General features: G+C 52.5%; 1 protein-coding gene across 1 annotated transcript; it reads left to right on the forward strand.

Annotated features, from left to right (window-relative positions):
- The first annotated feature begins 443 nt into the window (after positions 1 to 443).
- Positions 444 to 13,234, forward strand: LOC120754120 (zinc finger protein 282-like). The gene is made up of 10 exons (XM_040067360.2): positions 444 to 761; positions 1,219 to 1,348; positions 1,578 to 1,679; positions 2,069 to 2,164; positions 2,425 to 2,544; positions 7,733 to 7,846; positions 8,927 to 9,019; positions 9,670 to 9,783; positions 9,946 to 10,059; positions 11,622 to 13,234. Exons 1-10 carry the CDS (start codon positions 444 to 446, stop codon positions 12,548 to 12,550), a joined length of 2,130 nt encoding a protein of 709 aa, XP_039923294.1. The 3' UTR covers positions 12,551 to 13,234.
- Positions 13,235 to 13,664: the final 430 nt, after the last annotated feature.

The following is a 13,664-nucleotide window of genomic DNA, read 5'->3' on the forward strand; positions in this document are numbered from 1 at the left end:
GTGCAGCCAGCAGGTGCCCACTGTGCTCCCTTCCATTCTGGAATTCTGGGATTCCGTGTCCCGCGGGGAAGCGCCGCTGCGGTGGAACCGCGGAGAAGGTTCCTGCCGCTCCGATCCGCGTCAGCCCTTTCCCGGTGAGTGACAGCTGTCAATCACCGCGGGGGCTGCCGGCCGGCGGGGGCCGCTGTGGCGGCGGCGGCGGAAGCGGAGGAGGAAGAGGAAGCGGCGCTTCTTGGCGGCAACGAAAGGCGGCGGCCGGGAAGGGCAGGAGCCAGGGCAGGTCCGAGCGGAGAGCTCCAGCTCCGGTGCGGGAGGCACGGGAAGGTCCGGGCCGGCCCCGGCGAGCGGCGGCCGAAGCGGGGCTCTCCCGGCCCGCCGTGTCCCTGGGCCGGCCGCGGTGCCGCAGCGTGTCCGCGGTGCGCTCCGTGTGTGCCGCTGCGGGGATGGAGCTGGCGGGCGGCAGCACCATCTCGCTGTGGACCGTGGTGGCGGCCGTGCAGGCGCTGGAGCGCAGCGTGGCCGCACACGCGTCCCGCCTCTTCAGCCTGGAGCACCGGGCCGGGAACAGCGAGAAGAAGCACCTGGATTGCGAGAAGATGGTCGGGGAGTTCGGGAATCAGCTGGAGAGCAAGTGCGCGGCGCTGGGCACCCTGATGCAGGAGTACGGGCGGCTGCAGCGGCGCCTGGAGAACATGGAGAACCTGCTGAAGGACAGGAATCTCTGCATCCTGCGGCTGCCCCCCGGGGTGGAGGCCCCCAAGGTAACGGGAGGGTCCTTAAGGGGTCTGGGGGGGACAGGGACAGCGCAGAGGCTCCTCTGCTTCTCACCTCTCCCGGCAGCTTTCCGCCATGGAAATCATTCCACGATCTCCGCCAAGATTTCCTCTGTCGCCTGTCGTGCGAAGGCACGGAGCAGGAAGTGATTGCCCCCGTGTATTGTTATATTCAGCTGGTTTTCCCTACAAAAGGTTGGGCTGTCACGCTTTTACCAACAACGGGAAGTTCTTCCCCACTCTGAGGTCCCGAATGGGATCAGGCTTCAGGGGGAAGTGAGAATATTGTGGGATACACAACTCATCTCCCAAAGTTTAGCAAAGATCCAAACTGTTACTCTCAGTGTCCAGAGGATGCCCCAAGGCAGGAATTTTCTTTTGCTGACACAGAGTAGGATTCTCTGTGTTCCAGGAGCGGTGCTGAGTGTCACTTTTGGGATTGCAGGCCCCGGCTGTGGCTTTGGAAAACGATGCCACTGGCTTTTCCACTCAGGAGTGGGAGAACCTGGAGGAGTGGCAGAGGGAGCTGTATGGAAAGGTGCTGACAGGGAAGAGAGAAGCCCTGGTGCCGCTGGGTGAGTGTTGCTGTTGGGTCAGTTTTCGGCACTTTCTCATTAGGGAATCTTTCCCACATGTTGGAAGCAGATTTGTGGGAACACAGAGAGGCCGCTGCCTGTGTTTGAGGACTCTCTGTGCTGCCCAGCCAGGTGTTGTAACTGAAGGAGCTGGTTTGGGGAGCGCAGCTGGGTGTGTTCCTCCCTGTGGATGCAGCAGGGAAACATTCCTTTCTCTGTTCCTTGTCAGACGATGTCATCTCCGAACCTGCCCTCCTGTCCCGGCTCCAGGGAGGAGAAGCGCCCTGCAATGAGGAGGAGGTGGCTCCCAGAGAGATCCCAGCAGAACCAGGTGCAGGCAAGGGATGAATTAAAGCTTTAATCCTACAGAGGCTGGCACAAGGTGATGGTCCTGGTTTGCTCAGAGGGAACTTCTTGGATCTCAAAAGGAGCAGGTTCAAGGGGAGTAACAGAGGGTGATTAAAAAAAAATGTAACGGGTTTGATTTTTAGGATTATGGTTCAGGAAGAAATTCTTGGCTGTGGGTATGGTGAGGCCCTGTCACAGGTTGCCCTGTGGCTGCCCCTGGATCTCTGGAAGTATCTAAGGCCAGGTTGGATGGGGCTTGGAGCAGCCTGGGATAGTAGAAGGTGTCCCTGCCTGTGGCAGAGGGTGGAACAAGATTAACCCAAACCGTCCTGGGATTCTGTGATCTGATTCCACGATTTCTGTCACTGGCAGAGGCTCTGCTGTTTGAACTCAATGTGAGCAGCTGGGACAGCAGAGAAGCTCAGGAAAACCAGTCGGGAAGAGCAGGGCTGGCTGAACCTGGCCATGGTGAGTGCTGTGGAAGGGCCTGGGCTCGAGGGTGTGGAGGATCCTCTGGAACTGGGGGGAACAGGGGGAACCACTTCCCTGCAGGGCAGAGCAGAGCTCCCAGAGGCAGGAATGGGAGGTTCTGGAGAGGCTGTGTGTATGGCACCAGGGTGGATGGGTGGGCACAAACTTCCTGGGGCAGCAAGGGAGGAGTCCAGTAGGGCTGCCATAACCAGTGGAGTTTCCTCTTTCCCAATAAAGGAGTTTCCTCTTTTCCTCAGCAGACTGCAGCATTCCAGAGCCCAGCTTCGCTGTCACCGTGAAGCAGGAAGAGGAGGAAAAGCCGTATGCAAAGGAGCAGGGAGCCGTGGAGGGCGTGGAGTTTTCCAAGCTTGGTGTGGGTGAGTCCTGAGCGATCCCACAGCATCCTGTGCTGCTGGAGATGTGGCAATCCCTGACATTCCTGCTGTGGGACAGTGCACGCTGAGATGTGGGGCTGAGGAGAGGCAGGGGGGCAGTGGGGAGAGAGCAGGAGCTGTGCTGAGGTGGGCAGGAAGCCTGGGGAGAGTTTTATCGTTGGGAAGGTGAAAGTGCTGGGAGGATGAGGCACTGCAGGTGAGGAGACTGGCATACCCAGAATGAACCCCTCGGAATACGAGGGATCATTAACCTGAGAGCAATTCAGGACAGGGAACTTGTTTCTGTCTATTTGAAAAATGCTGATTAAATTTGCAGCAGTAAAGACTTGATTTTTAATAAAACTAACATTAAGCCTGTGAAGTTCTAAATGCTTTCTTTCAATTTTTTTTTTTTTTAATCATTTTACCTGCTGTAAGTGGTAGTTTTTAGTACTGTGCCTTATGGATGGAGAGACAGAAGCTAACCTCAAATCAAAAAAAAAAAAAAAAAAACAGCCTCGTGGGGTTCAATTGTTTTTAATTTTTTTTAAATACTGTGGTGGAACCTGAGCAGGAGAATGGTTCTCTGTGTGTGCATCCAAGATCCAAACAGGCCTGAAGTGTAAAAATGTCTAAAAATAGGGTGTGAATAAGCTCACAATACAATTCTCACCCAGATCACATCAGTCCTGCAGTCAGCAAAACTTTTCAGTGTTGTGGTCGTGATGGGTTGAGTCCAGGAAGAGAAAAAATGTTTAGTTTGTGGTTTGTTTTGAGGGTTTTTTTTTAATTTCTTGGTGCATTTGACCTGTGTTTTGACAGCAGCTGTTTGTTCTGGAACATGAGTTCAGGGGGGGTCATTGCCCTCCAGAGTCCCTGTCAGTGCTGTCACAAGAGTGGTAGAATATTGCAATTTATAGAGAGATTGAGATCCAAATATAGAGAGTGGAGAGGAGAGAATTTGAAAATAAACAGAATTAATAAATCAAAACACCTAAATAATGACCTCATTATTATTTAGGTCACACAAAAATCAGCTTCCCGTGGAAAAGTTTATCCTTTTTGGTTCAGCATAAAACTTGGGTTTTCAGTCAAAATGCTCAGTTGTGAAGAGCATTTTTAGCTTGCTCTTATCCAAGAATCCATGGGTTCTGTGGGCTGTCAGATGATTTGAATGGAATTGTTCCCTCCCGAGGAAATCTATGAAATCAGCAGTTCATCTCTCATCAAAATTTCATGGAGACATCAAACCTCTTGACTCAGTGGTGCCATAACAATGGAACTCTTGGGGTTCTTGCTGCATTTCATCTCCTTGTGGATTTAATTGTTGGACATGGAAACCAACTTCCAGTCACAATCTGCTTGGTCAAATCTCGCTCAGGAACAAATGAGTTTAGAACTCTCCCTAAAATTTTGGCTGATTTGCTGCTTTAGTACCGAAAGAGGGGAAATTACACTCCGTGTTTTGGTACAGTCAGAACTCGAATCAGAACATTTTATAGCTTTGTTTCTTTAAATTATCTTAGTGCCCTAAATTGCAGGATAATATTGAGGCAAAGGCTTCCTGCTGGCAGAGGTTAGGAGGGTTATTGGGAAGGAATTCCTGGCTGGGAGGGTGGAGATGCCCTGGCACAGGTTTCCCAGAGAAGTTGTGGCTGCCCCATCCCTGGAAGTGTTCAAGGAAACCTTGGACAGGGCTTGGAGCAACCTGGGACAGTAGAAGATGTCCCTGCCCATGGCAGGGGGTGGCACTGGATGAGCTTTCAGGTCCCACCCAAACCATTCCAGGATTCCTTAAGAGCAGGATGTATTCTGGGATAAAGAGGCAAAGTTGTGGCCCCGTGAAGCAGTGGAGGGAGATTTGTGATTCCCTTGTGACCAGAATATCCTGAGTTCTGTCTGGGATCATCTCAGCAGCACTCCTGGATTATTCTACAAACAACCTGGGATGCCCTTTCTGGGCTGTCTCTGTATTTTACATGCTCCATGTTTCATCATTTTTTGAAGCTGACTTTGAGGTGACACAGTATTTTACAGTCAGTCACGGTTTGTCTGTTCCAGCCCAACTCTCCTGAATTTCAGAGACAAATACATGTATTTGTAGCAAATCTCTGAGCTATTTTGGGATTTGTGTTGTTTGAATTGCAAAAAATAGAGCCCTGAATGCCAGGCAAAATGTGAAGTGTCACAGAAAGACACTGCTTCTTCAGGACTGAGAGGAAGAATAGATTGTCCCTGTGCACGGGCAGAGTGATGCTTGCAGGAATCACAGAATCATGGAATGGCTGAGATTGGGAAAGGCCTTTGACTGTCAAGTCCAGCCATTTACCAGCACTGCCAAGGCACCACTAACCCATGTCCCCAAGTGCCACATCCAGAGGGCTTTTAAATCCCTTTAGGCATAGGCACCCTGTGCCAGGGCTGGGCAGCCCTTTCCAAGAAGGAATTTTCCCAGTATCCCACCTAAATGGATAGGGACCACAGTCCCTCAGAGCTGTGAAAGAAGCCACAAGTGCCTCGTGGCTCTGACAGGATCCTTGATCCCTCACGGCTCTGAGGGGGCTCCAGTCCCTCACAATTCTGAAAGGATCCCGGATCCTTCACTGCTTTGAGGGGAGCCAGTTCCGTTATGGCTCTGAGAGGATCCTCAATCCCTCACAGCTCCGAGAGGATCCCCAGGCTGCTCACAGCTCGGATGGGACCCTGACCCCTCATGGTTCTGAGAGGACCCTGTTCCCTCACGGCTCTGGGCTGAACTGATGCCTAAAGAGGCTACCTGGAACAGGGGCTGGACAGAGTTAAAGGAATAAAGTAGGTATTTATTAAAGAGGCCTTCAAAGGATGCACCTTGGGCAGTACAGGAGCTTGGCCAAGGCCACACCCAAGATGTCACAAACCAGTCACAAGTTTTCACACTTCTATCAGTTTTGGTCCATTTACGTATTGGGGTTTATTGTCCAATTACAGTTTCAGTCATGCAGTCCCATCCTCCCAGATTGCTCTCCTCGATTCGCTGTTGTTTGCGCTTTTTGGGCCTGAAGCTGTAACTGTGTCCTTGGTTCTCATGTTGGAAAAGGATTGTTTTGTCTGACTGAACTGTGAGGAGAACTTGATAACGCTTTATATGAAGTTCAGAGTTATGTACAAATGCAGTACAGAATCTGGAAAATACAAAAGCTAAAATTTAAGGCATCAGAACCCCGATCTCTCACAGCTCTGAGGGGGTGGATCCCGTTCCCTCATGGCTCTGGTTGGAACCCTTATCCCTCACTGCTCACTGAGGAAATTTGCCCTCATGGATTGGAGAGGACCCTGTTCCCTCCTGGCTCTGAGGAGAATCCTGTTCCCTCATGGCTCTGGGTGGAACCCTGTTCCCTCATGGATCTGAAGGGAATCCTATTCCCTCCTGGCTCTGAGTGGAATCCTATTCCCTCATGGCTCTTGGTGGACCCTGTTCCCTCATGGATCTGAAGGGAATCCTGTTCCCTCATGGCTCGGAAGGGAATCCTATTCTCTCATGGCTCTGGGTGGACCTTGATCCCTCATGGCTCTGAGAAGAATCCTGATCCCTCACAGGTGTGGGTGGATCCCAATCCCTCACAGCTCTGAGGGGAATCCTGATCCCTCATAGTTCTGGGTGGAACCCTGATCCCTCACAGCTCTGAGGGGAATCCTGTTCTCTCATGGCTCTGAAGGGGATCCTATTCCCTCCTGGCTCTCAGTGGACCCTGTTCCCTCATGGCTCTGAAGGGAATCCTGATCCCTCATGGCTCTGAGTGGACCCCAATCCCCAACAGCTCTGAGGTGAATCCTGTTCCCTCATGGCTCTGGGTAGAACCCCAATCCCTCACAGCTCTGAGGGGAATCCTGTTCCCTTGTGATTCTGGGTAGACCTCAGTCCCTCATGGTTCTTGGTAGACCCTGATCCCTTATGGCTCTGAGGGGAATCCTGTTCCCTCATGGCTCTGAGGGGGGATCCTGTTCCCTCATGGCTCTGGTTGGAACCCTTTTCCCTCACTGCTCTGAGGAAATTGGCCCTCATGGATTGGAGAGGAACCTGTTCCCTCCTGGCTCTGAGGGGAATCCTGTTCCCTCATGGTTCTGAGGGGAATCCTGTTCCCTCATGACTCTGAGTGGACCCAAATCCCTCACAGGTTTGAGGGGAATCCTGTTCCCTCATGGCTCTGGGTGGAACCCTGTTCCCTCATGGATCTGAGTGGACCCAAATCCCTCACAGGTCAGAGGGGAATCCTGTTCCCTCATGGGTCTGGGTGAAACCCTGATCCCTCCTGGCTCTGAGTGGAATCCTATTCCCTCATGGCTCTCGGTGGACCCTGTTCCCTCATGGATCTGAAGGGAATCCTGATCCCTCATGGCTCTGAGTGGACCCCAATCCCTCACAGCTCTGAGGGGAATCCTGTTCCCTCATGGCTCTGAAGGGAATCCTATTCTCTCATGGCTCTGGGTGGACCCTGATCCCTCATGGCTCTGAGGAGAATCCTGATCCCTCACAGCTCTGGGTGGACCCTGATCCCTCACAGCTCTGAGGAGAATCTTGTTCCCTCATGGCTCTCAGTGGACCCTGTTCCCTCACGGCTCTGAGGAGAATCCTGATCCCTCATGGCTCTGGGTGGAACCCTGGTCCCTCACAGCTCTGAGGAGAATCCTGTTCTCTCATGGCTCTGAAGGGAATCCTACTGCCTCCTGGCTCTCGGTGGACCCTGTTCCCTCATGGATCTGAAGGGAATCCTGATCCCTCATGGCTCTGTGTGGACCCCAATCCCCAACAGCTCTGAGGTGAATCCTGTTCCCTCATGGCTCTGAGTGGACCCCAGTCCCTCACAGCTCTGAGGTGAATCCTGTTCCCTCATGGCTCTGAGTGGACCCCAATCCCTCACAGCTCTGAGGGGAATCCTGTTCCCTCATGGCTCTGAGTGGGCCCAAATCCCTCACAGCTCTGAGGAGAATCCTGTTCTCTCATGGCTCTGAGTGGACCCCAATCCCTCACAGCTCTGAGGGGAATCCTGTTCCCTCCTGTCTCTGAGGGGAATCCTATTTCCTCATGGGACGCTGTGGGTCAAGGTGCAGGCGCACGTGTGGCCAGGACACAGTAAGCGTGGCCGGGATCACGGCGGGCAGTGAAGGAGCCCCATGGTGTCCCCCGGCCATCCCTCACCCACCGCTCCCGCAGGGCCTGACGCCGCTGGACACAACACGCAGGCCGCAGTGGAGGGCAGGAACCGGCTGAGTGCCCAGAGCTGCGAGGACCAGGATGTGAGAGGGAATCCCACGGACACCAGCGCCGGTGAGTGGTGTCAGGGCCGGTGGGTGGGAGAGGGATGTGGGACACCGAGCTCCTGCCAGGTTTTGGGGACATCTGGCGCGTGGGTGGTGTTTTGGCCTGCAGAAAAGGAGGCTCAGGGAGACCGTCACGCTCTGCACAGCTCCCTGACAGGAGGGGACAGCCGGGGGGATTGGGCTCTGCTCCCAGGGAACAGGGACAGGAGGAGAGGGAACAGCCTTGAGTTGTGCCAGGGAAGGTTTAGTTGGATTTTGGGAAAATTCCTTCCTCGAAAGGGCTCTGCCCAGGGCAGTGGTGGAGTCCCCATTGCTGGAGGGATTTAAAAGCTCTGTGGTCATGGTGCTTGGGGACATGGGTCACTGGTGGCCTTGGCAGTGCTGAGGGAATGGTTGGACTCGATGACCTTGAAGGGCTTTCCCAACCTCAGCAGTTCCATTATTCTATCACCAGCATCTCTCCAAGGTACTTGCTGTGCTGAGTTTGGTCTCCAGCTGCTGCTGCCAGGCGTTCCGTCCCCACCAGCCTTTCCAGGATGCTCCATCATACCCTTCTTTTCCCTCTCCTGGGAAATCCACCAGTCCCCTTGGCCAGGTCTGCACTGTAAAAGTGCAGAGCACTGGCCCATCTGCTTTTCTTTATTTATTCCACAGACTTTTGTTTTCTTTTGTCTATAAGTTTCACAACTTACTCTCTAAAAACTCTCTTCCCGTGAGTGTTTCTCTGATGAGTGAGATGGGTGAGAAGTGATGTGTGACTGAGAGGGATTGAAAAGGAAACGACAGAACTCCAGCAGCCCAAGAGAGAAACGAAACTCAAGAACAAGAATTCAAGTGGCTCTGGCCTCTCCTGGGGCCATGGAGAACGTGTTTTCACTTGCATGAAAATTTTGTGCATTTCTCAGGCTCAAACATTTGCTGAGGGTTTTGTAACCAGCATTTCAGGAGGCCTTGGTCAGCAGAAACTAGAACTGGAGTGAGGCTTTCTCTGGAATGTGAGCTAGAACAGAGCAGATCTGCCTGGGCTGGGCTGACAATTGGAATTAATTTTGTACGGTGTTAAAATAACACTGGTTCCTGTTAACAGAGGACAGCATAATCCAGATTAAGCAAGAGGAAGAGTTGTGTACTGCAGATCGGGAGAAGGAGGCTGCAGGAACTCCTAGAGAGCCCTGCCCAGGTGAGTAACTGCACACCTCAGAGGGAAAACGAAACAGAGGGATTAAATTCCAGGCTGTGTGTGGGCTTTTCCCCCCACCTCTGCTCATGTATTCCAAATCTTTAAGGATTTTTGAAAAGACTTGCCAGCAGACCCGACAGGCAAGGGCTGGTGTTGTCCGTTTCCCTTGTCACAGATATTTTGGAGTTTGTGGCTGCATGGCTGTTTTTTTATCCAAGTGTGGATGAGGAGGTGTTTCATCCTCCTCTAAATTTCTTCAGGTTGCCTTTTCAGTCCTCCCTTCCCTTCTGGGGTTTTTCTGAGTAAGGAGGAGCACACAGACTCCTCTGAAATGCTGCCCTTTCTTTGCCCTCTCACTTGGAAACTCTTTGTTTTACAAATCAGCTGCTCTGCTTTGCAGATTTTCCTCACTCTTTACAAAGGTACTAGTGCTGCCTGTTGGCTCCACTGGAGCTGTACTTCCTGTGTTTGTAGCCAACTGGGATTTTTAGCCCTTTCTAACAGGTTTCTTAAAGAAACTGGGCTTTGAGGAGCTTGGCTTGGCATGGCAACCTCCAAACAAAGCCCAGACTAGAGCAGGTTTTCAGCCTTGTGAAATCCCGAGTTTAGGCAGGTATGATACACTTCTCCTGGATTTCCTCCCTTAACAGAGCGAGGATTTTATGAGCCTGAGGCATCCAGTCAGACCAGGAAAGGCAGCGAGGTGGATGCCAGGGAGCTGCCAGGCACAGAGGGTGAGGACCTCCCGAGAGATCCTGACACAGGTGAGGATCTGCCAAAAGCTCCAGTGCAGGAATTACCCCTTAAATGGCTCTTCCTGTTGTGCCTTCCCCGACGCTTTGTTACTGTTGTGTATTCCCGAATTATCCAGGCTTTGTGCCTTCCCCTGGTGTTTCTCAGTTGTGTAAATTCTCCCCAATGAACAGGATTTCAGATTTATGCAACGCATGTTTCATCCTGGATTAAACAAGAGGAGGAGCCACCCTGCTCTGAACAACAGGACTTGGAGAAAGAGGAAATCTCTGCAGATCCAAGTGCAGGTCAGTAATGGATTTCAGCTGGGATTTCGGGGACAGTAAATCCAGTTTAGAGTCTTTTTTAATACTACATGAAATGTCACAACCTTTCGATGTTAACCTTGAGAGTACTGGGACAAACCTCAGTCTGCTGGTTAATATTTGGTCACAAAATCTTTGGGTTCTGTCAGCTGAAGTGGCTCCCTCCCCCTTGAGCCGGCCAAAAGCTTTCAGAGGCGCTGGCTTGGGCTTGTGTTGAGGCAAGCCCAGAGCTGTGCTCAGGCTGCATGGATCGAGTTTGTGCTGCTTTTATCTGGATAAAAACCTGGCTGAGGGCTGGGCCCACGGAGTGCTGGGCAAGGGAGTGATGTCAGCTGGTGGCCAGTCACCAGTGGTGTCCCCAGGGCTCAGTACTGGGGCCATTCTGTTGGATGTCTTTATCAGGATGTGGCCGAGGGGATGGAGGGCACCCTCAGTATCAGGATTCCCTGCCCTGAAGACAGCTTTCTCACTTCCTATGCAGTCAGTTCTTCCAGGCCTTTCTGGGAGAACCTTTTCTTCACAGGCTTTGGGGATTTTTGATGGTCTTGATTCCCCTCCTTGTAATCCATTCCCAATTCTTGACCTCATTCCTGCCTTTGCTCTGTGTTGTGCTTGTCTCCAGGAGCTACAACAAGGATGTTTGTCCCAGAAATTGCTGCCCTGTCTCCACATGGCCTCCCCTTCTCCAGCCAAATCTTGTTCCTTCTCAGAGCTCCAGGGCCATCCAGTTTATCAGTGTTTGGGACACACATTCCCTTATTTTCTGGGAATTGGGAGCTCAGTGGGTCTCACTTTGGACCACAGTTTATAGGGCCACAAGAGAGTGGGCTTTAATCACACAGTGATTTCCCATCCTGGCTGCAACTCAAGTCAGTGACTTTCCTTGAAAGTTCCATAACAGAAATATTACTCCACTTGGGTTGTTATTCAGGCAAGAAAAGTAGGTTTCCAAGGCTGTTCATTAAAAAACAGGTGCTCGTTAGACAGCACGAGCTCCTGGGAGCAGAGGGGAGGTTTAGGTTGGATATCAGGAAAAGTTTCTTCCCCCGGAGGGTGGTTGGGCACCAAACAGGCTCCCCCAGGGAATGGGCACGGCTCCAAGGCTGCCAGAGCTCAGGGAGCATTTGAACAGCGTTTTCAGGCACGGGGTGGGATTGTTGGGGTGTCTGTGCAGAGCCAGGGGTTGGGCTCCGTCTTTGTGGGTGTCTCCCAGCTCAGGAGATTCCATAGTTCTGTGACTTGCTGGGCTGGCTCCAGGACCCTGCGTGGACTCTGGAGAGCAGCTGGGAACGCTGAGGTGGGGCAGTGTCTGCTCTGTTATCTGAGTGAGAGGCTGAATCTGAGACTGCAGCAGTGGAGGTTTTTTTTTGTTTTTTTTTTAATGTAGATTTTTAAAGAATACAGTTGAAAAAAGTCCTTCTATTTTCCTGGAAATTTTGTTTCAGTGGGTGATGGTACTTTGTTTCCCCCTCAGTATTAGAGGTGTGGCAGGGACATTCCCAAGGGGATTCCTGAACTAAAAATCTCTGAAATCTCTGTTTCAGATGAAAATTTGAACGGGAACCATCCAGCAGATTGCTTAGAGCACAAGACCTGTGACTTAGAGGTACCAGGAAGGCCGGGAGAGGGATTTCCCAAAGATCCCAGCCATGGAGTGACATGGGACAGTCAGTGGAATTCAGAAATGATGGAAACAACCACCAGCGGGAACGGGAGCAGCCTTGGAGGTGATGCCCAGTACGATTTCTTTAGTGCTCAGGAAAAGAGCCTGGAAAAGCAGCCCTGTGTGTACAAGTGTGAGAGGAGCTGCCCACAGCAGGACCAGCCTCAGGCACCACAGGGAGAAGGGGTGATGTTTCCAGGCCCCACGTGTGAGAGGATGTTCCCTCTGCTGCACCCACACCCTGGAGAGACGGGAGAGAAGGGAATGGGCCCGGGAGCTGCTCCCACCTCCTGCCAGGGGCCAGGGCCCCGCTCCGAGTGTGGAGAGACTCCTCTGGGCACAGGCAGGCCCCGTGACCAGGACAGCCTGGGCACAGGGGAACCTGCTGAAAACGAGGAGAGCTTCCCCATGGACACGTCGGGATCCAGCCCCTGCTGGGAGCCGCCCCTGGCCCGGGGCAGCCCTGCCCAGCAGCAGAGCCAGGGCCGGGGCAAATCCTACATTTGCAGCGACTGCGGGAAAAACTTTGTTTGCCATTCGTGGCTGGTTAGGCACCAGACAAGTCACACGGGAGAGAGGCCCTACAAGTGCTCCAAGTGTGACAAAACCTACAGGAGGAAGGATTACCTCCTGAACCACCAGCGCCGGCACACGGGAGAGAGGCTTTTCCAGTGTCCTCTCTGCAGCAAGCGATTCGTGCTCAAGAGGAGCCTGCTGAAGCATCAGGAAGGTCACATGCAGGACACACACGTGCCGCTGGTCAGCTGGCCCTGCAGGAACATCAGGGGCTCCGTGATGCATTCCATATAGGATGTCCCCCACGGCCCGCTGGGTGTCCCCTCGCTGGGCCGGGGCAGCACCCGCGGCTCTGTGCCGGGCCCTGGTGGCAGGAGGAGGCTGTGGCACAGCCATCCCGAGCCCCTCCCAGGAAAAGGGAGGCGGCTGGGAGTTCTTTTCCGTGTTAGACAGCATTCACCAGTGCCTGTGGATTTGGAGAGGTGGAGTTTGGAGGTACTGCTGGCTGTGAGTCCGTGTGGGAGAGAAAACGCGTTGACGTGGGACAATTTGTGATGTGTGTTACGGAGAAGAGCTGTCTGGATAGAGAGAAATTATCCAAAATGTTATCCCAGGAGCCCAGAGTCCTTGGACTGGGCTGGGAACAGGTGAATTAAAGGTATTAATTGTCCACTGAACCAGTGTAATTCTGTAATTCAGGAAACACCCACTTGAGTGAGATGCTTTGGGAAAGGAAGCGTTGCCCCTGTGGCTGTAGGAGGAAGCCTCTTTCTTCTGTGGCAAACAGAAAGAAGGCTGCAGAGCCTGGGAGGCAGCTTATTCCCACCGTTAAATCCTGGGGCTCCTCACTGCTGAACCCCAAGGGAGAATTCCTGAAGGGTGAGATCCTTCCTGGGAGCTGTAAAATGGCCGGGGAGCCCTGGAATATGGTTTTAATTCTGCACAGCCTTAAAGCTGTGTTGCATTTCTTTCCCCACATTGTTCACGGTCTTCTGTGCTTGTTCAATTCTCCAAATCCAGTGAAAGCAGAACACGGAGAAACCTGGGAAACACGGAGTTAACGAGCTGCTGTGTCCCAAACACTGATAACAGGATCTGCTGGAGAGGAGGCCCGTGTGGAGGTGGAGCAGCTCTCCACTCCTCCAGCCTCCTCCCTCGGGTCTGTGTGTCTCACTCCCAGGAGGAAAGAAGCTCCCAAGGTTAGTAGATGCCCTTGGTCAGAAAGGAATGACAGGTGTCAGAAGGGTACAAAAAAAGCTCACAAAGTTTTAATAGCAAATTCCACTCTCAGCATAGGAATTGGGGGGTTTTTTTGCCCTTCTGGTAGGAAGAGAAATAAAAAGGTAAAAGAGGGAAGAGAGAGATATTTTTTTTTACTTTTGATGCAAACAAGTCAGCAGACACAGCC

This window comes from Hirundo rustica, chromosome 1, assembly GCF_015227805.2.
Source record: "Hirundo rustica isolate bHirRus1 chromosome 1, bHirRus1.pri.v3, whole genome shotgun sequence".
NCBI lineage: Eukaryota > Metazoa > Chordata > Aves > Passeriformes > Hirundinidae > Hirundo > Hirundo rustica.